The sequence below is a fragment of the Aureobasidium namibiae genome, assembly GCF_000721765.1.
Source record: "Aureobasidium namibiae CBS 147.97 unplaced genomic scaffold scaffold_11, whole genome shotgun sequence".
Taxonomy (NCBI): Eukaryota; Fungi; Ascomycota; class Dothideomycetes; order Dothideales; family Saccotheciaceae; genus Aureobasidium; species Aureobasidium namibiae.
Window position 1 is genome coordinate 177,168 of NW_013581198.1, and position 18,111 is coordinate 195,278.

At 52.1% G+C, this 18,111-nt stretch overlaps 8 protein-coding genes across 8 annotated transcripts; 4 read left to right on the forward strand and 4 right to left on the reverse strand.

The window, feature by feature from the left end:
- Positions 1-1,508: 1,508 nt before the first annotated feature.
- M436DRAFT_73711 (response regulator) lies at positions 1,509-3,838 on the reverse strand (the record flags this gene model as incomplete). The annotated part of the gene is made up of 7 exons (XM_013570927.1): positions 1,509-2,095; positions 2,150-2,339; positions 2,393-3,301; positions 3,361-3,504; positions 3,561-3,633; positions 3,700-3,716; positions 3,800-3,838. 7 exons carry the CDS (start codon positions 3,836-3,838, stop codon positions 1,509-1,511), a joined length of 1,959 nt encoding a protein of 652 aa, XP_013426381.1.
- A 1,241-nt stretch (positions 3,839-5,079) lies between these two features.
- Positions 5,080-6,110, forward strand: M436DRAFT_49692 (peroxiredoxin; the record flags this gene model as incomplete). The annotated part of the gene is made up of 5 exons (XM_013570791.1): positions 5,080-5,299; positions 5,605-5,704; positions 5,763-5,808; positions 5,864-6,029; positions 6,082-6,110. 5 exons carry the CDS (start codon positions 5,080-5,082, stop codon positions 6,108-6,110), a joined length of 561 nt encoding a protein of 186 aa, XP_013426245.1.
- A 521-nt stretch (positions 6,111-6,631) lies between these two features.
- On the forward strand, positions 6,632-7,162 carry M436DRAFT_73713 (Endoribonuclease L-PSP; the record flags this gene model as incomplete). The annotated part of the gene is made up of 2 exons (XM_013570928.1): positions 6,632-6,728; positions 6,870-7,162. The coding sequence occupies 2 exons, from the start codon at positions 6,632-6,634 to the stop codon at positions 7,160-7,162; spliced, it is 390 nt and encodes a 129-aa protein (XP_013426382.1).
- A 371-nt stretch (positions 7,163-7,533) lies between these two features.
- On the reverse strand, positions 7,534-8,527 carry M436DRAFT_64778 (uncharacterized protein; the record flags this gene model as incomplete). Its single annotated transcript, XM_013570860.1, has 3 exons — positions 7,534-8,180; positions 8,236-8,400; positions 8,449-8,527. The coding sequence occupies 3 exons, from the start codon at positions 8,525-8,527 to the stop codon at positions 7,534-7,536; spliced, it is 891 nt and encodes a 296-aa protein (XP_013426314.1).
- A 598-nt stretch (positions 8,528-9,125) lies between these two features.
- On the reverse strand, positions 9,126-10,126 carry M436DRAFT_49209 (respiratory-chain NADH dehydrogenase 24 kDa subunit; the record flags this gene model as incomplete). The annotated part of the gene is made up of 3 exons (XM_013570696.1): positions 9,126-9,596; positions 9,652-9,942; positions 10,001-10,126. 3 exons carry the CDS (start codon positions 10,124-10,126, stop codon positions 9,126-9,128), a joined length of 888 nt encoding a protein of 295 aa, XP_013426150.1.
- Positions 10,127-10,378: 252 nt separating this feature from the next.
- M436DRAFT_49130 (ribosomal protein S18) lies at positions 10,379-10,806 on the reverse strand (the record flags this gene model as incomplete). Its single annotated transcript, XM_013570678.1, has 2 exons — positions 10,379-10,567; positions 10,618-10,806. 2 exons carry the CDS (start codon positions 10,804-10,806, stop codon positions 10,379-10,381), a joined length of 378 nt encoding a protein of 125 aa, XP_013426132.1.
- A 664-nt stretch (positions 10,807-11,470) lies between these two features.
- M436DRAFT_73717 (uncharacterized protein) lies at positions 11,471-13,910 on the forward strand (the record flags this gene model as incomplete). The annotated part of the gene is made up of 2 exons (XM_013570929.1): positions 11,471-13,686; positions 13,739-13,910. 2 exons carry the CDS (start codon positions 11,471-11,473, stop codon positions 13,908-13,910), a joined length of 2,388 nt encoding a protein of 795 aa, XP_013426383.1.
- A 666-nt stretch (positions 13,911-14,576) lies between these two features.
- On the forward strand, positions 14,577-17,438 carry M436DRAFT_82892 (uncharacterized protein; the record flags this gene model as incomplete). Its single annotated transcript, XM_013570930.1, has 3 exons — positions 14,577-16,383; positions 16,436-16,840; positions 16,903-17,438. 3 exons carry the CDS (start codon positions 14,577-14,579, stop codon positions 17,436-17,438), a joined length of 2,748 nt encoding a protein of 915 aa, XP_013426384.1.
- Positions 17,439-18,111: the final 673 nt, after the last annotated feature.

Genomic DNA, 18,111 nt, shown 5'->3' on the forward strand with positions numbered 1-18,111 from the left:
GTGACAGACTATCCACCTCCTCCATTCACTGTATTTTGCTACATTCACATATCGACATGGATCTGTCGCCCATGTCCAAAAGCATGTCACATACACCACTATAGAAGTGCACAGTACTTTGGAGAAACAGGACAGTATCCATTGAGAAGCAGATTTCTCTCTGCTTTCTTTGGATGGACCTCTGATCTGGAAGTCACTGTGCATTTTGATAGTGTGTAGACCATGGAAAAGTTAGTAGGAGATACAGGTTTGAGCGCCCTGGTTTTGTCTCCTCCTCTCGTGGTGCTTTTGAGATACCATCAAAATGCACAGTTCTTTGTGGACGATATGCAAGTCTAGAGAGAGCTGGCGAGATCAGGGCTCTCGGCAGATGCTTGTCATCTGCTGAGAAGACTGTGCGTCATGATAGTTGTTACGCGGCATGTCTTCGCAAACGAAGAGACGCTATCGTGTGTAACCTGGTTGAGAACCACTTACACATCGAAAGACATACCAAACACACAGATCTCCACGTTTGACAAAATCATTCACAAGATGAGTAACAGTTCTGTCAAGCTTTCACCCCACGGACAAACCGCAAGCGACGTATGTCCAACAAGCGAAGCAAGACACCATGTGTACCACAAACTACCTCCACTCCCACTCCAATGCAAGCAAAAAGAACCGCTCGCACAGCGATTCGATCTCTCACCCCTGTTCTTCAGATGAGAAATCATTGTGGACCCGCTCAACCCCCACTTTGTAAACAAAAATCTTTCCCCCAGCTCCCAACACCACTCCCCCTACCACAGTGCAAGACACGGGCAAAAAGAGATAGCTAAGCTCGGTTTCGATCCGAGGTCCTCCGGGTTATGAGCCCGGCGCGCTGTATGGAGTTAGTTATGGTGTTGTGGTGAAACGATGGTGGTGAATGTTACGAACCTTCCGCTGCGCCACTCAGCTTTTTGTGGTGCCAAGTTTTTCTCAAGATCGAATATATCCCTCCGCAATGTTCAGCGAAACAACTTGCTCAATCAGATTCAGTCTCTACTGTGCGGTCCAAACAGCACCAAGGTTGTTGTCATGTCAGTATAGCACCCCGACCAGTATTGGAAACTCACTGCCAGCCAGTGATATCACTAGAGCTTCCATGACTTGCTTTCTCGTGTCGCATGCCGTTTGAAGACGATAGAATGACCCAGCGGCGCTCAAACTATGCACAGACAGACAAGAGACGTGAGAGAGCAGGGACTGATTTCCTTCTGTACAAACCTCTGATTGCTGGGCTTGCATTCAAACATCTTCAAGAATTAATCTAACAACAAGAAAAAACGCCAATCAAATGCTTCGTACTATGAAAACATGTAAACCAAACAGCCAGATTGATCGCAATGCTAGACACTGATGTACAGGTTGATGCAACCAATCTGACTGTCTGCCGGAGAGAAGAAGAACTCTTGATTAGGAACCATGTGCTGTGCGATCTCTCGCGATCCATGAAACCATGCTTCTAGATATTAAAATCGCACTCAACCCGGTCTTCTATGCATTGGGTTGAGCGGATTCTGTAGCGGTTGTCCCATCGGCACACCAGGTCCCATATGCGGCGGCATATGTTGAGGTCCGGGACCAAACATTTGTTGTCTCTTGACATCGTTTCCAACGTCACCGGGCCCGCCCGAGATGTCGGATATTTGGCGTCTGTGAGGACCACTGGGCTGTGGCCCGAGACCAGGTGCCATACCACGAGGCGAACCACCATAACTAAGTTGCGAGGGCATGCCCGGTGGAGGCATGCCTGTCTGCATATGGTAGGGCGCTGGTGGGTGACCAGCAACTCCCATACCATATTCGTTTCCAGCGGCGTCGCTTGCCGCTGGCGACATACCTAGGCCGGTTCCGGGCGACGTCCAGTTGCTGATAGTAGCTGGTGATGTGGCAGGTGACTCTTCGGCTTTCAATACATTTTTTCCGGCGACTTGAACAAGAGGTGGTGGCGGTCCCGTTGGGACTCCGTCGATCTGTGAGGGTGACTTCTTGAGGTGACCGAGATGTTTCTCCAGCATGCTTAACAAGCCTTCTTTCGTGAAAGGCTTGGGAAGCACATCGTTCATGCCTGCCGAGAGGTTAGCACAACAGCCATAGAGAAGAAGATTTGCATTGTACATACCGTGCTGGAAGTACATTGCAATATCATCACTGCGAATGTTCGAGGTCATGGCAATAATTGGTGTGTTGTCGAACTGTCTGATCAAGTGGCAAGCGGAAACACCATCAAGGTTGGGCATGATGATATCCATCAGCACAAGATCGTACTTTGCACCGGCATTCATCTTGTTGACTGCTTCCAGACCGTCAAGCTAGGATCATATCAGTACAGAGAGCGAAAAGACAGAGATTGTCCCAAACTTACAGCGCTGTCAACTGCACAGTGGAAAGCGTACAAGAACTTGCCGCCTATCCTTCTGCAAGTCTTGTCATCCTCGACAAGCAGTACCTGAGGTTGTCTGATCCAGCCAGGGTCGTATTGCATGCTCTTCTTTCTTCCATCGGCTACAGGAGGTGCGGGTGCAGGCTCGGGAGCCTTGGTCGGCATTGCATAAGGAATGTTGTGGATGTGCTCGCTGAACATGGGATCGATACCATTTGTCTGACCAACGGGGTAAACAAGATTGTCGAGTTCTCCGTATGACATGGAGGTGGACGATGCGGCAGAGTGTGGACCGTGGGTACCACCTCTCGCGGCCCTGGCGTTGGTACGAAGAGACATATCCGGAGGAGGTGTGGTAAGGGCCGAGTTCATCCTCAGAGACATCTCGTTCATGTGTTCGAGGTTGCGCGTGTTCAAGATATGGTCGGCGTTGGTCTCTGAGAGCAGTTTTGCGGCATGTTGCAGCGGCGATGCAGGTTCATCCTCGGGGATTGGTGCCGGAGGTGCTTGCTTGCCGTTGGCAGCATCGGCAAGTGGTGGTGCAAAAGGATTGGCCACACGACTTTCTCTTCGTCGTTGGCCATCAACCGACTGCAGGAAATTCATAACGTATTGCATGACGTGCTCGTGATTGACAACTGTCTTCTGCACGCCGATGAGTTCTTGCAGGAGCATCGAGTGATGCATGCTGAGCTCGTTGTAACGCTCCTGCAACTGTTGCAGCTGCTGCTGAGTTGCGACCAGTTGTGTGTTGAAGAGGTCCATCTGCTGAGTAGGCATCATATCGTCCATCATGGCATTGGGCTTGCGCGGTGCGGGTGCTTTTCTCCGAATGTTGTCCAAGGCATCCTTGTTGTTGGCCTTGAAGTCAGGGTGCTTGAATTCCCACGCCTATCAATCTGTCAGTCTTGCCATCCTCTTCATTGCAATGGAAGCAGGAAGCGACATACACCTGCGCCGTAGGGAGACACGCCGCCCTCTTCATTGTTATGCCGGACTTTGTGGAAGTCATATTTGTTGAGTTGGCGGACGAAACTGGCAAAGTTGCTGTGCTTGAAGTGCTTGGGTAGGATGTGCTTTGTGAACTTCTCGTTCTGCAGGTCGTCTTGTTAGCGAAGCCTAGGCGTGAGGAGATGATCGATATGCGCACCTCGAGAACAACAAAGCTGTCGCCTTCATTGCCCCATCGTACTACACTCTCGTCCTGCGGACTCTCCAACATCCTATCACGAGCCAATTAGATGACGCCATTCGAACTCGACGCGCTCGCGCGCAGCACGGTGACCTACTTGTACAACTTGCGAACCTGCCAACGCGGGAAAATACACGTTAGCCATTGCAGCCGAGCGATTGCGCCTTCGCCTCCAGACGAGAGCGTGCTCCACTTACAAAGTCGCTTGATGTGTTTCCACTACCCTGACTGTCCATGGCTGCGACGGGGTGTGCTGGGTACAATGACGTATCCTGTTCTGTGTGGCTAGCTCATGCGATGCGCAAAGAATTTGCACGGGTCGAGACGGCAGTCTTTTTTATGCTGGCGACTTTGACGCGATGGGAGCGGGGTTGGAATGCGAGCGATTGGGTAGATGGCGGAGCGGGTGATGTAACAGGCTTCGACGCGAGTTGCGAGGGAGCGCTCGGGAGCGGCGGCGCTGGCTGGATGAAGCTTCTGGTGGTGGATGAGCGCAGGGTATGCGACAGAAAAGGGCTTCGAGGGACAGTCGACAAGAAACAGTCCGGACTTCGACGAGACTGGAAGGAAGAAAGCTCGAAAAGCAGGGTGCAAGTATGAGCTAGAAACGGACCCGAGGCTCTGTGCAGTGCAAAAGGTCAACGCCCGGGCGTAGCGTAAAGTGGATCTGCCCTCCTTGTCTATCGCTCGAGTCGGAAGGGAAAAAGGAAACAAATGCGGCTTGGCTGATGTCGATGGTTGGATTCGATAGCACTGGATAGCAGAGAGAGTCAAGATCGGCGCCATTACTACTGGCACGCTCTCTTCAGACTTTCCGTTGCTCAGCTGTGGAATGCACGCGGCCTCGTCATCACCACATTTCAATCCTCTATACCATGCTTTCTGCCGGCCGCCGTCTTTGCACGAGCGTCCCTGTTTCCCGTTCAAAACATCCGCAGCATGTCCATGGTCCACTTCTGCAGGTCACAGGAGAGCCGACGACTCTTGCGGTTAGCTAAAGCTTGGATCTAATAGTCAAAATGGCGTCAAACGGCTCCGCCAATGCAGCCTTTCTCAAGCCATTCGGGTCAAAAGGCTGAACGCATCGTGGCTTACGATTCCAAAACAGTTCGAAAATTGAGACTCACAGCAAACGTCTTGCTACAGCGTTGGCGACAGTGGATGGGTAGTCGTCTGTCAGGAGCAGTTGTTTCCGCCGTCGTGCTCCGAGCAGCGGCCTGTCAGGGCTTTATTCACATACGTACAATGCACTTCGATCTTCATCGTCTGTCCTTGTATGGAAGCGTTCGCGTAACCGGTCGTATGGTAGAGAAAGCACCAATCAAATGTTGAGAACAAAAGCTTGGTTGTTATCTCCAGCTTAAGCTCAGAGCCTCGATATTCTGGCCTCTTCCAAATCATCCATCTTCACAAGCTACCCCTCATCTGCCACTCGGTAACTGTCAATTAAAACACCATCTGTCCCCAGCTCGCAATCATGTTCACCGCTCGTGCAAGAACTGCTCTTTCCTCGACTCTCCGCTCTGCCCGCACTCCTCTAGTTAACCGTCCATTCCACGCTACAGCTCCAATCATGGTCAAGGTCGGCGACTCCATCCCAGACATTGAGTTGCAGGAGGACTCTCCTGGCAACAAGGTCTCCATCCCCAAGGTCCTCAAGGGCAAGGGTCTGATCATTGGTGTCCCTGCTGCCTTCAGTAAGATTGCTCTCTCTTTTTAGTATCCTCTGCCTCACCGTTTCCCCCTGCGCCGCGAGCCTAATGCGCATGCGTCTTCGATGTCGGCAACAAGTCTAGTGCTTGGGCAATCGCTGGCTGTTCACGGAGTTCTCTCCGAGGAATTGTTTGCGCACCAGCTACTACCAGTGCATTGCCGTGTATCAATTCACACCCCAAGAGTTTCATGGCTCGCACGGCTCGTGCTGCTTCTTGTCTCTTACAGAATGAATCGAAATGCAAACACCAAGAAACGAAGGTCCGGCTAACATCCCAACCCCTTGCAGGCCCTTCGTGCTCCGAGTCCCACATTCCCGGTTACATCAACTACGAGAACCTCAAGGATGCTGGCGACGTCTTTGTCGTCTCGGTCAACGACGCCTTTGTGTAAGAGCCAGCAACAACGCAGAGCTGGTTTGGATCGAAATACTGACATGTAATTCAGCATGAAGGCATGGGCCCACGACCTTGACGCTGACAAGAAGAGCGGCGTAAGTTGTTTATCTTGCTGCTGCTCACTCGATCATACTGATATTCATGCATTAGATCCGCTTCCTTGCCGACCCTGACTGCAAGTTCACCAAGGCTCTCGACCTCGACTTCGATGCCACTCCCGTCCTCGGCAACCACCGCAGCAAGCGCTACGCCCTAGTCATTGAGGACGGCAAGGTCAAGGAGGCCCACGTTGAGCCCGACAACACCGGCATGAGTGGTGAGTTGTGTGCCTTTTCTATAGCAGAGAACAGCAACTAATTTCATTGCAGTCTCGGTCGTCGACAAGGTCCTCGGTTAAATGCTATGTATTATGCCCTATACACGAAATACGCGACCATACGCAAGAAGCATATAGTAATGACAAACATTTACACTATGCTCATCTCTCTCTGTCTCCTACCTTTGGTCAACTGACGGCAGATCGCATCTTTACTCGTTCTTCCAAGCATACGCCGAAAACATGGCAGCTTCGCACAAGGATAATGAAAGCACTTCAGAACGAGATCCAGAGACTGGCACTCGTATACGTTCCTCTGGTGGAAATGTTCTAATCAGGCAGCTTTGGATCATCTGCTCTCTGCTCTGGCCTCGGCCCTCTCAAGTGTCAAGGTACTGCGCATCAGTCCCTCAATTCTCTTACCTCTGCTATCCTACAAGTTCATCCATACAGAGGTCTGCTTTATGTTCGTTTCTCAAGGAGATCTTCGTGACGTCAGATGACGTTCTACAGATCTGTACATTGCTTACCTATAGCACTTCACTTCCTGTTCTGTGTAATCCATACTTGGAACCTAACAAAGATATCCTGAACACCAAATCATGCCTTACCAAAGAGATGCCATCCACGCTCCTTCGGCCCCAAAGCCCAACGGCAATTACTCTCATGTAGTCCGTCAAGGCAGCACCCTACACGTCGGTAAGTCCTACACACTATCCTCTATCTCTTCACCTCTAAATCAACCTATCTCTCATCCTCTACCGAGCAATTTCACTCAACCCAAAGCCCTCTACCCAAGTGCCTCACCCAAATCTCCCACCTCTAACACCTTTCCCACAGCCGGCTGGATGGGCGACGACCCCTTGACCTCTCTCATCGTCCCCGGCGGCATAACACCCCAAACCCACCAAGCAATCGCCAACATATCCGCCTGTCTCTCAGCCGCTGGATCCTCACTTTCAAAAGTGGTAAGGCGAAGAATATACATTATGGATATGAAGGATTTTAGAGAGGTGGACAGGATATGGGCAGAGTATTTTGAAGAGCCGTTTCCAGTGAGTACGTGTGTGCAGGTTGCTGGGTTGGCCAAGGAAGGGGCGTTGGTGGAGTTGGAGGTTGTTGCTGAGGCTTGAGAGGTGGAAAGGATGGGTAGGGGAAGGAGGGGGAGGAATTGGATGGAGAAAGGTTATGGAAAAGTTGATTCTAGTGAAGGCGATGGGCCAGTTTTGAGCAGATTCAGACATGGAATGATCCAGTGTAACAACTTGTTCATCTGCTCGATGCATGATCCATCTGTGATAGACTAGTTCTACATATTTAGTGTAAGAAGTGAGAGAAGCGGCTACAAACCGAGAAACAACATCCCCATCTGTTGAGTGTTCATTCTCGTCGTCAGCGAATTTGGCTTCGCCCTTCTGGACTCTCGAATTTTTGACATGTATGTGTTCACACAACCGAAGCAAAGGATGCGAGTCGGGAAAGACCATCAGCAATTGCATCATGTCTATGCGCAGAACATGTTGCCAGGCATCATACCCAGCAGACCAAGATCGCCGTGCTGAATGTTCTCGCACAGCCAAGCCCTCTTCTCCTCATCGTCGACAGCATTGACAGCGAGCGAAAGCTGGCGAGCGAAGATACTACCAAACCAGTAGGTCATGAGCAACTGAGAATTTCCAGCGGGCATGAGAGGCACGTCGTGATCAACACACAGACGGCTGCGGACGATGGTCGAGTTGATGCCCTCCTGGAGCTGAGCCTGAGACATGTAGTGGTACTGCTCGCACATTATCCAACGCTCGGTAGGAGTAGAGGCGCTGAAGCTGTACAGGAGAGCGAAGAGACTGGAGGCCATGTTGTAGGTAGAAGGGTCGGCAATGATGAGGACTTCGTGCGAAGGGTCACTCCAAGCGGTGGCGTAAGGACGGTTGGCACAGAAAGCCTGGCCGATACGACCGGAGTCAAGGGCCAGCTCATCGTTGATAGCAGTGTAGTTGAAGTTGTTGCACAACCACTTGAAGCTGGGCTGAGGGTCATCGCCAAAGACATGGAGGAGCTGAGTAATGAACATGTCGGTGGCAGCAAGCTTGATCTGATTGAGTGCGAGAGCAGAGGAGTTGGATGCTCTGACAGTGGCAACACAGAAAGCCTCTATCAACATTTATTAGTACCAAATGGGAGCAACACTGGTGGAAGGAATGCTTACGCTCAATGACGGCAGGCTTGAGACCGAGGGTAGCCCAGCGACCGTGGCCGTAGGAGGTGATGTTCTGGCAACCCTGAGTGATAGGAGCCAGACTCTGCAGAGAGCCAGCAACCTGCCAGCCGAGGATCGAAGAGGCGTTGCCCAAGATCTGCGAGTGAGCGCTGGCTACAGATCGTTAGCATAGGATAGGTGATACAGGTCAAGTCGGCGTACCAAGGACCTGCTCGCTCAAGGCGGCGCCTTGAGTAAGGCCAGCAACAAGGCAGACGATAGCGACAGTGATGAACTTCATGTTGATGTGATCCAAGGAGTGTGGTAGTTGGAAGAGAAGAGAGAGTAAATAGAGAAAGTTTGTGCGTGGCCGATGTCAGCGTGATTGTTTGGAAAGAAAGTGAAGCAGCGCAGTCGCGCCTTCCCTGGCTGAGCACTTCCCAGAAGTTTGACCTTGCTGCAGACAAGTTTGTGCATTTCGGCAATATCGTTACATTAGATAAATGCTACGGAGAGGCCGATCGTTGCAGTCAGACAGCATTAGGCATACTCATGGCAATATTGATGTGAGCTCGTGGATCTCGTAGATCTTGAGTGCCTCCAGATGCCTGCAACATCTAGTTGAACACCAGTTGACCAATGTGAGTCGAGGAGGTGCAGCATGAAGAGCGAGCGAACCCATGATCTGTTCACACTGTTCATTTGTCTTATAGAGACGTTAGAGAGACCAGACGTAGACACGGTCGCTCGTACATTTTTTAGGTTCAGAAGTGGTTGACTATCTTTTTGGGGAAGTGTGATGCGTATTCTCGACAGTGGAAGAAAAAAGACAGGCTTGGTATTACAACGCCTTGGGAGCCAAAATAACGGTAGAAACATACTGTACATTCTAAGAGCATCTAGTCGAGAGCACCATCGGTTCTGAGCTTCTCGTTGCCCCACATCTCACTGTTCAAGCTGGTCAGGCCCTTGGCAGGCTCGCAGGACTGGCGGCCGCTGAGAGGACCAGGAGAGGGGAGCTTGACACCCTGTGCAGCGTAGCCTCTTCCTTGCTCAGAGATTGTGGTGCCGGAGCCGCCAGAACCCTCTGCCTTTCCAGCCTCGCCAGCAAGACCGGAAGCCTGTCCACTTGCGCCGGCCTTTTGTGCAGCTTCCCTAAGAGCCTTGAGCAGCGATTTTGTTGTCTCGGGAGTCAAATCCTCGTAATAGTCGTCGTTAATCTGGACCATAGGGGCGTTGGCGCATGCGCCCAGACATTCAACTTCGGTGAAGGTGAAAAGCTTGTCCTCGGTGGTCTCGCCGTGGTGAATCTGGAGCTCCTCCTCGATAGCCTTCATGACACCGTCCGATCCTCTAAGTTGGCAGGGAGTCTGCTGGATGTTAGCGTTCCGGACTTCGACAAGAGTCTCGAGGAGGCGGACGTACGGTAGTACAGCATTGAACGTGGTAACGGCCTACGGGGTCTCTGTTGTACATGGTGTAGAAGGTGGCAACCTCGTAGACACGCATAGGGGGCATTTCCAGTCTGCGGGCGACCTCGTTCATGACGCTGATGCTGCAGAAACCGTGTTGGCGCTGGCCGAGGTCGAGCAGGGGCATGACGGCGGCCTTCTTGTATTGCGAAGGGTATCGGCTGAGGACTTCCTCAATGAGCTTCTCATTTTGGGCATTGAATGTGAAGGGAACGTCGAGGTTGTTCTCTGGCGTGTCGCGGTGCTAATAAGATGACAATTAGAGGATGCAAGGTGGTGTTCGGAGAGGCAAATGAACATACGACGAAGAGGGTGTCGCTGCGAGAAACGGAAGAGACGGCGAACGAGCGGCGGGGTTGTTGTCTGGCAAGGACGCGCAGAGCTCTGCTGCTGCTTCTGAAGGCCATAGGGGCGAGCTTGGAGGCCATTATGTCGGTAGAGGATTGTGGTATGGGAATTGGACGCAGATGCGATCGAGGTCATCGAAGTCGTCAAGAGTCGGATTCCAGCGTCGCGCATCGGTCAGCATCTCGGCCAATCATAAGCCGCCGTTTTACCCTACGATCCATCACTTCTTAGACTTGAGTACCTACCACAATGCAACATGTTGGATGATCATTCGACTAGCAGGGTTCTGCTTAGAATTTACAAGTAATTGTACAAATATCTACAAGCAACATCTATCGACCCAGAGAGTTTCTCGGTTGTAGGATCTCAGGATGCCTGTGCACACTGGGCATCAGACCAAGGCCAATTGCTCTTCTGACAGCCTTGGCCACCTTCCTTTGGTTGACCGGTCTCAATCCTGTGTCCTTGGAGTGCTTGATCTTGCCCAGCTCGGTCATGAACTCGGACATCATGGCAAAGTTCTGGAGATTGTCAGTGGACACCCAGAATTTTTGAATTGACCAAAACATACCCAATAATGGTTCAGAGGATTGATCTTCAACATGTCAAAGACGTCCTTCTTTGGCCTGCCCTTTGGTTGACCTTTGCTCCACTTGGCCATCTCGACACCGCTCAGGTCGTGAGGGGCATAGACATCACCGTCCCTCCACCTGCGTGTCATCTGTCTTTCGTACTCGACAGTCTCCTGTGCGGCTGTCATTGCGGCCTCATCCTGTCTGTTTCTCCTAAGATCTCTCGCCGTCTGCTCCAAAAGCTTGTGGGGATCGTTCCTGGCGACGCCCGATTCTTGTGAGTTAAATGGAAGGGTGCGTGTGGTTGTTCTTTGGTATGGAGCAGCTCTAGGGCGGGCTCTATCGCTCGTGGCCTTGAGTGATTCTAGCAGACCTGGAGCAGATCAGTACATGTATATCAGGCGTGTCGGATTCTGCGCTAGATACCTCCGAAAACATCGGATCGCTTGGGCTCATCGGCGCGTGGTGTCGACGAGGCAAAGGTGCGCACGCAGGATGGGCATGAGGATCCGGTACGAGCGGCTACCCGTGAGAAGGGGCGCATGAAAGACATGGTGCGGTGCTATAGGCAGTCGAATACAGCGTCGCCGACCTGGTTGAATGGCTCGGGGGTCTCGAATTGGCCGCAATTGCAGGTCCGACGGGAAAAACCGAAGACTTTCTGAATGTGACAGTCGGACGTGGAGAGCAGCAGCAGCAGCTACGCCGTGCGACAGCCTCCAACTATTCTTCTACGCCATTGATACCGCTCTAGTACTTTCTTTTTTCTGCTCCTGGGACTGGACTTTCTTTCTTTGTGTATTCTTTTCTTGCTCCCTCTGTGGCACGATCGCAACGCTTTCGAGAGCCGGCATGCGCTCTCACCTCAATCGCGTCGTCTTTCGCAAACTTCTGGCCAGCGAACCCATAGCACACCGCGGTTGCCTTCGTCTGAATCAAACCATATCACCATGTTTGTCTCATATGCCAGCTCTCCCAAGGGCTCAGCGCCGTGCCTTCATGAACATCTTCAAGAAGCCCCAGCGTGCGACTTCGGAACCGAGGATGGCTCCTGGCCTGGAAAAGATGATGGAATATTCAAAAATGGAAAGACTTAGTGCCAGACTGCCACCGCCTGCCGATGTTCTTAGGGCCATTACCGACTATCTCAAGTACAAGCGGGACGCCCCGATTCAGAACAGCGACAAGGCTGTTCCCGATGTTCATGCCCAACACCTTCTTCGCTGTCTAAACTACCTAGATCGACACCTCATTCTGTCCACCCTTAGTCCAGGTCTTCTCGCTCGATGGATTAACATCTTCGACCACCAGTTGCATAAGAATTTAACCACACATCAAAAGATTGTCGAAGTTCTATACCGTGCACTCTCTCAGAACAAGTCGCAGCAGGGCAAGCCCCTGGAGTACCTCGATCTCCGTGCTTACGTCCGAGCAATGTGCGCCACAGGAGGTACAGCGATAGCCAGGGACGAAGTCATCAGATACACTACGGCGCACCCTGATGACTCGTCCTATGATTCTGTCTTCATCTGGGGAGTCATCATGCAGGGCTTCTTGAGAGAAATGAACGAGCAGGAACTTCTTCATACTCTCAAGGACATAGACGAATATGCTGCTCAAGGGTCTAGACAGGTGGTCTACGACACAATGACACGGTTCTATGCCTTCCAAGGTAACATTGACAAAGCATTCCAATGGTACAACAAGGCCAAAGGGCAAGATGTTGTAGATATGCGAGACTTCCAGCGTTTGCAACGGATATTACTTAAGTTCGCTATGAGCACATCAAACATGAAGCTTGGGCAACTCCTCATCCGGGACATGACAGCAGGAACTCCGACAAAGTTTCAGTGGGACATGATCTTGGAATGGGCTGCAGCGACAGGCAAGGGAGCCGATGAGATCGATCGCATGATCGGGATCATGGAACGAGCGAACCAATCCCTTCCCGAGAAGCAATGGCGAGTTCCTGACCCACGAACATTGAATATACTAGTCAAGGTGGCAGTCGATCACAAAGACCCGTATCTTGCCGAACGTCTCTTAGCTGTCGGCAAGGCAAGAAACATTCAACCGGATGTCCAGACACTCATTTACCAGATGCAGTACCGCCTAGCCGTCAAGGATGTGGATGGTGCTTTGAATGTTTACAAACATTTGCAGTCTCATGACCTTTCAAGAGACGAAGACGTTTCTGTTGTCAACGAGCTCATTCAGACGATGTGCGCATCTGGACGACAAGATTTTGACAGCATCATGAATGTCGCTGCGGATCTCTCGGATCGACAAGCACGCTTCGACCCTGAGACCGTGTCAGCATTATCAGTGTTGCATCTTTCGCGTGACGAGGTACACGATGTGATTGATCTTCTTAATACTCATGTCCATAATTTTGACATAGCTGGCCGTGAATCAGTACGGAACACACTGATCGACTACTGTCTCAGACCTTCGACTACGACAGCTCAGGCATGGGATACCTACATCATTGTGAAGCAGGTCTTCGATGAGACTGCTCGCGAGCAGCGTGTTAAGATCATGAACGAGTTTTTCGGACGCCAACGTCCAGATATGGCAGTACACGTCTTCAACCATATGCGAGCGCACACTCGTCAAGACACCATTCCCACTGTCGAGACATATGTGGCGTGTCTATCCGGGATTGGCAAGACAAAGGACGAAGAAAGTCTCGAGGTTGTGTACAACCAGCTCAAGCTGGATTTCAACGTCGAGCCGAACACACTCCTCTACAACGCCCTGATGAAAGCATACACAAACTGCGAATCTCCCAGGACAGCACTGGGCTTCTGGGACGATATTGCAACAAGCCGCGAAGGCCCAAACATCAACAGCATTCACCTTGCATTGAGAGCATGTGAGGACGCTCCTTGGGGGGACGAGAAGGCGCGCAAGATATGGGCCAAGCTCAATCGCACTGGTATCGAGCTCGACCAAGATCTCTGGGCCAGCTACGCCGCTGCCCTCGTAGGTAATGGAAACATAGACAGCGCTATCAACGCGCTAGAGGAAGCACATGTCGAACAAGGACTCGACATGGACACTCTTGTGTAAGTTTGACAATACATAGAATATCAAGGACAAGGACTAACGTGTTGACAGAATTGGATCGGTGTATAACGCCGCTCCTGGGCAGGTCAAGAAGGGCATCATAGAGACCTGGGCCAAAGAAAGGTACCCAGAAATCTGGGCGGCTTTGGAGGATATAGGCACACGCGTCTCGGAGCTTACCCAGCTGCCAGAGTTCAAGATCGATAGGGAAGTTGAGCCATAAACTTGAGCCAGAGCATGGTTCCTGTACATAGATGTATATCTACGAAGAATGATTCTCAAAGATGTTTGTGGACACACTTGGCGTGTCACATGTGCAGAATGCAAGTCGACGAGATGGAAACAGCGGCAGGAAAACAAAGACGTCAGCATGCATTTGACTGGGCGGATGACTGAAGGAGCAGGAGCAGGATTTTGAGATGGAGGGGCATGAAAACAGGCTTTGGCTCTGACAGGCAGAGTCCTGACGATCTTTGTTCGAGCGGATGATGAGACGAGCTTGTTCCTGTCAAACCTTGTGGTGTTTGGGCAGCAACAGAGCGAGAAGCAAAGAAGGGACTTTTAAAATCGATGCTGGTTTGTAAATGCACGTGGAAGCGCACGTCACCGCTCTCTCGAGTGAAGGAAGGAAGCAGCGTGCAGCAGGAACGAGTGACCAGCCACCACATTCGGCAGTCTTTAAACTGCGCCTTGTTGCCTGGCTCTGCGCAATCTCACCGTCCGACCTGCTTGGCCTCACTCCCGCTGCGGTTTCATTCATTTGCAGTTGCTCGCCGACTTGTTTCCCCACGAACTCTCCACTTCGGCCATCTGCTCCACCCGTTTTGTCGTCGGCGGATCCTAACGGCCAGTACCAAACTGCCGTCGTCTCTGGTCCCGCGCCGTCATCATGTCTGTCATTTACAAGGACCGCGACGAACCGCGCACATACACGACTGTCCGCCGCTACCGAGTACCAGACCGAACAACATTCGAAGAAGAGGATACCTACGAGAAACAGATCGTCATCAAGCGCGACCGCGAACAGCCTCCACGATATGACCGCGAGCTCGAGTACCGCACCCGCGAGCGAGACGCTCCGAGAGAAGTCATCCGCTACGAACGAAATGTCGAGCGTGCGCCTTCCCCTCCAGATCGAGTCCGCGAATTTCGCTATGAACGAGAGGTAGAGCGCGAGCCACCTCGTCACGACCAATGGGATCTGGAGAGGTACACTCGCTCCACCGAGTACTACCAACCACAACCCATCGTCATACGCCAACAACCACAACCAATTATCATCAAGGAAGCCCCTCGACAGCCCGTCATCCTTCAGCGAGAGGAGCCACAGTATGAACTCATCGAGCGTGACGATACGCAAAGAAGGAGGGATGACGATGACTACTATTACGAACGGACCACCCGTGAAGTCGATCGAGGTCCGCGTCGTGGAGGTGGCGGTGGTGAGGACTTCTATGATGAGCGTGGTTATGAACGCCGTGTTGACCCGCGAGACTCAGCTTCCAACTACGCCGACGACCGATACAGCAGCGACGAGGATATCATTATCACTCGCACAGAACGAAACGGCGGCTCGCGCGACCACTCGCCTCACCACCGCCGTCATCTAGCTGAAGGTGCCATAGCCGGTCTTGGAGCCGCCGAAATCCTTCGCCAGCATCGTCGAAAACAAGGAGAGGAAGGTGGTCACCGTGGTCGTCAACTTTTGGGCGGTGCTGCACTGGGCGCTGTCGGTGCCGAAGCCCTGAGCCGTGCCAGGAGTCATATGCGGAGCTCCCGCTCGAGATCAAGCTCCAGTAACCGCTCGAAACGTTCCAGCCGGCGTGAAAGACGTCGCCGTCACCGCAGCAAGAGCCGAAGTAGGAGTCGCTCTCGTGCGCGTACTTTAGCCAAAGTCGGTACAGTTGCCGCCGTTGGAGCTCTCGCAGCATATGCCCTTCGAAACAGAGGTAACAAGGAAACGGTAATCGTTAACAACGAGCTCCCACCACCACGTCGCAGCAGGTCTAGAAGACGCCGTTCCTCTGTTGGTAGTGCACCCCCTCCGTTGGACGCCCGAAACAGAAGCAGGAGCGAAAGCAAGCATCGCGATCCCGAGCATCGCAACCGTCGTATCGCTCAGGCTGGTCTCGCAACTGCTGCAGCTGCCGGTATTCTGGATCGTGTGCGTAGTCGTTCACGGGGCGGCAAGAAGTCCCGTTCAAAGAGCAGGACCCGTACAGGTGTACCAATCGCTGCTGCTGGATTGGGCGGTGCTGCTCTTGCCGGCTTGTATGAGCGGAGTAAGGCTCGCAAAGAAGCTGTCAGAGACGACGCTTCCGAACCCAGACGTCCTAGATCCAGATCCCGGTCCCGTAGCCGATCTGTTCCTTACCCGGATGATGAGCCTCGCTTGCGTAGAGCTTCGAGTGATCCCGCGCTTATAGAATATGGCGACGATCCAATCTACCCGAACCGACGTTACGAGGAACCACCAGCTGAATACCGTCGCAGGCGCAGAGGCAGTTCTGCCTCGTTGAGCCCTGACAGACGCAGACACGACAGATCGAGTCGTTCAAGGTCGAGAAGCCGTAGCCGAACTAGAGGTTTGGCTGAGGGTGCTGCTGCTGCTGGCGTCGCTGCCATTGCTGCTCACGAACTGGGTAAACAGAATGAGCGTAGGAGATCAGACCGTGACCGAGACCGAGAGCGTAGACGTGAGTTTCTTGGTGCATGTACTGTTGATGGTTCTCTAACAACTTATTGCAGGCCGTGAGGAAGAGGATGAAATGTACGCACATGACAGACCATACTCTCCACCACCAATGGGTGCCAACGCTGCGTACCCTCCGACACCCCAGAGCCATGAATTCTACCCTGCCACCAACTCATTCCCTCCTCCGCCAACCGACAACTACGGACACCAGGCCGACTATCCGTACCAGCCTTACAATCCTGCCGATTACCCTCCACCTCCTGCAGCAGGCGGTGCTACTCGTGGCCGACATGATGAACGCTATCCCAGTCCCGAACCGAATCTGGGCTATCCTCCTGCCAACGAAACGTTTGCTGGTGACGCGCGCTACGCCGGTGATGATCGCGGCAGGCCGGGTCGAGACCATGTGAGTTCCAACGCTCCTTCCGGTTCTTATTCTGATCCACACGACTCTTCCGGTGGGTGGTTCGATTAAGTCACCAGTCTTTTGATTTTGAATCGACGCTAACATCACATCTAGATGGCGTAAACAAGAAGAGTGTGCAATTCAATGTACCGCCCAGCGAAGGCATGAGTTCGCCAGATGCGCAAAGGAAAGGCAACACTCGACAGGCAGATCAAGATATGGACTACTCAGAAAGCGACGGACACGACGACAGAATCAGAACGAGAAGCGAATTGAGCAGCGACGGCACTACAGAAACAGAGCACAAGCGCAGAAGACGCAGGCGCCGCCGCTACAACGACGAAGACATTGACCAACATGAGCGTGACGGCAGTCACAACAATACCCAGCATCGCCGCCGTAGACGCCGCAGATCCCGCGACCCTTTAGCACAACGACGCACAGGCTCGCCAGACAGCATCAGCTCCAGCGAAACAGTCGAACTACCACCACGTTTTGATCAAGAAGGCCGCAAGGTACCGGAACGAGGCGAAGACCCACTGGCCGACAAGATTGAAGACTTGCTCAGTGGCAAAGGTCTCGCTGGAGGCATTTTCAAACGACTCACTGGTGATTTCCTCGGCGACGGTGCTTCGAAGAAGAGACGTTGATACCCCCTTTTGCACATTTTTCCCATTGTTTCTCCTTTTCTGCGATTTTTTGCTTGCCCTTGTCGTCGCCCATGTTATTTGCACACACATGCCCCCATTCCCTCAATTTGCTCTTTGACGAGACACACGAATTGCGTTGCTGTTTTTTCTGATTTTCTGTTTCCTGCCCTTTCTCTCTTCTTCTACATACAGGCTGATCTCCTGTTTTTCTGTGGCTGGAAGATTTGCTGTTTGCTGTCTTCTTTTTTGTTGCTTAGCTAGTTTTCGTTTGCTTGGTTCAGTCAAGTCACAAACATAATACTTTTGTTCATTCCCTTCACTTTGTTCTTGTGCTTTGCTTGATGGTGATCGAATGCCGTTGTGATGTGTAGTTCCATTGTTCGTTTCTGCAAGTGCTTTTGCCTGTTTCTCTTTTGCTGGATTAAACACTCAGGTGTAAGGAAATAGTGAATCAAGGGTCACGGGACTGTGTTTTTCTTTCTGGACTCTTTTGGTCGGGGAGGGGGTTTGATATGCTTGAGAAAGTGATGGCATTCTTGGACTAACTCTTTGACATGATCATTCAGTGGACGGAGTGGAACGGATTGTAGGTGCTCAAATCTGATCGTTGAGCAGATCGTGGATGTTCGGTAGAATGATGTGGTCAATGTGTGGTATTGGTCCGAAATTTCGC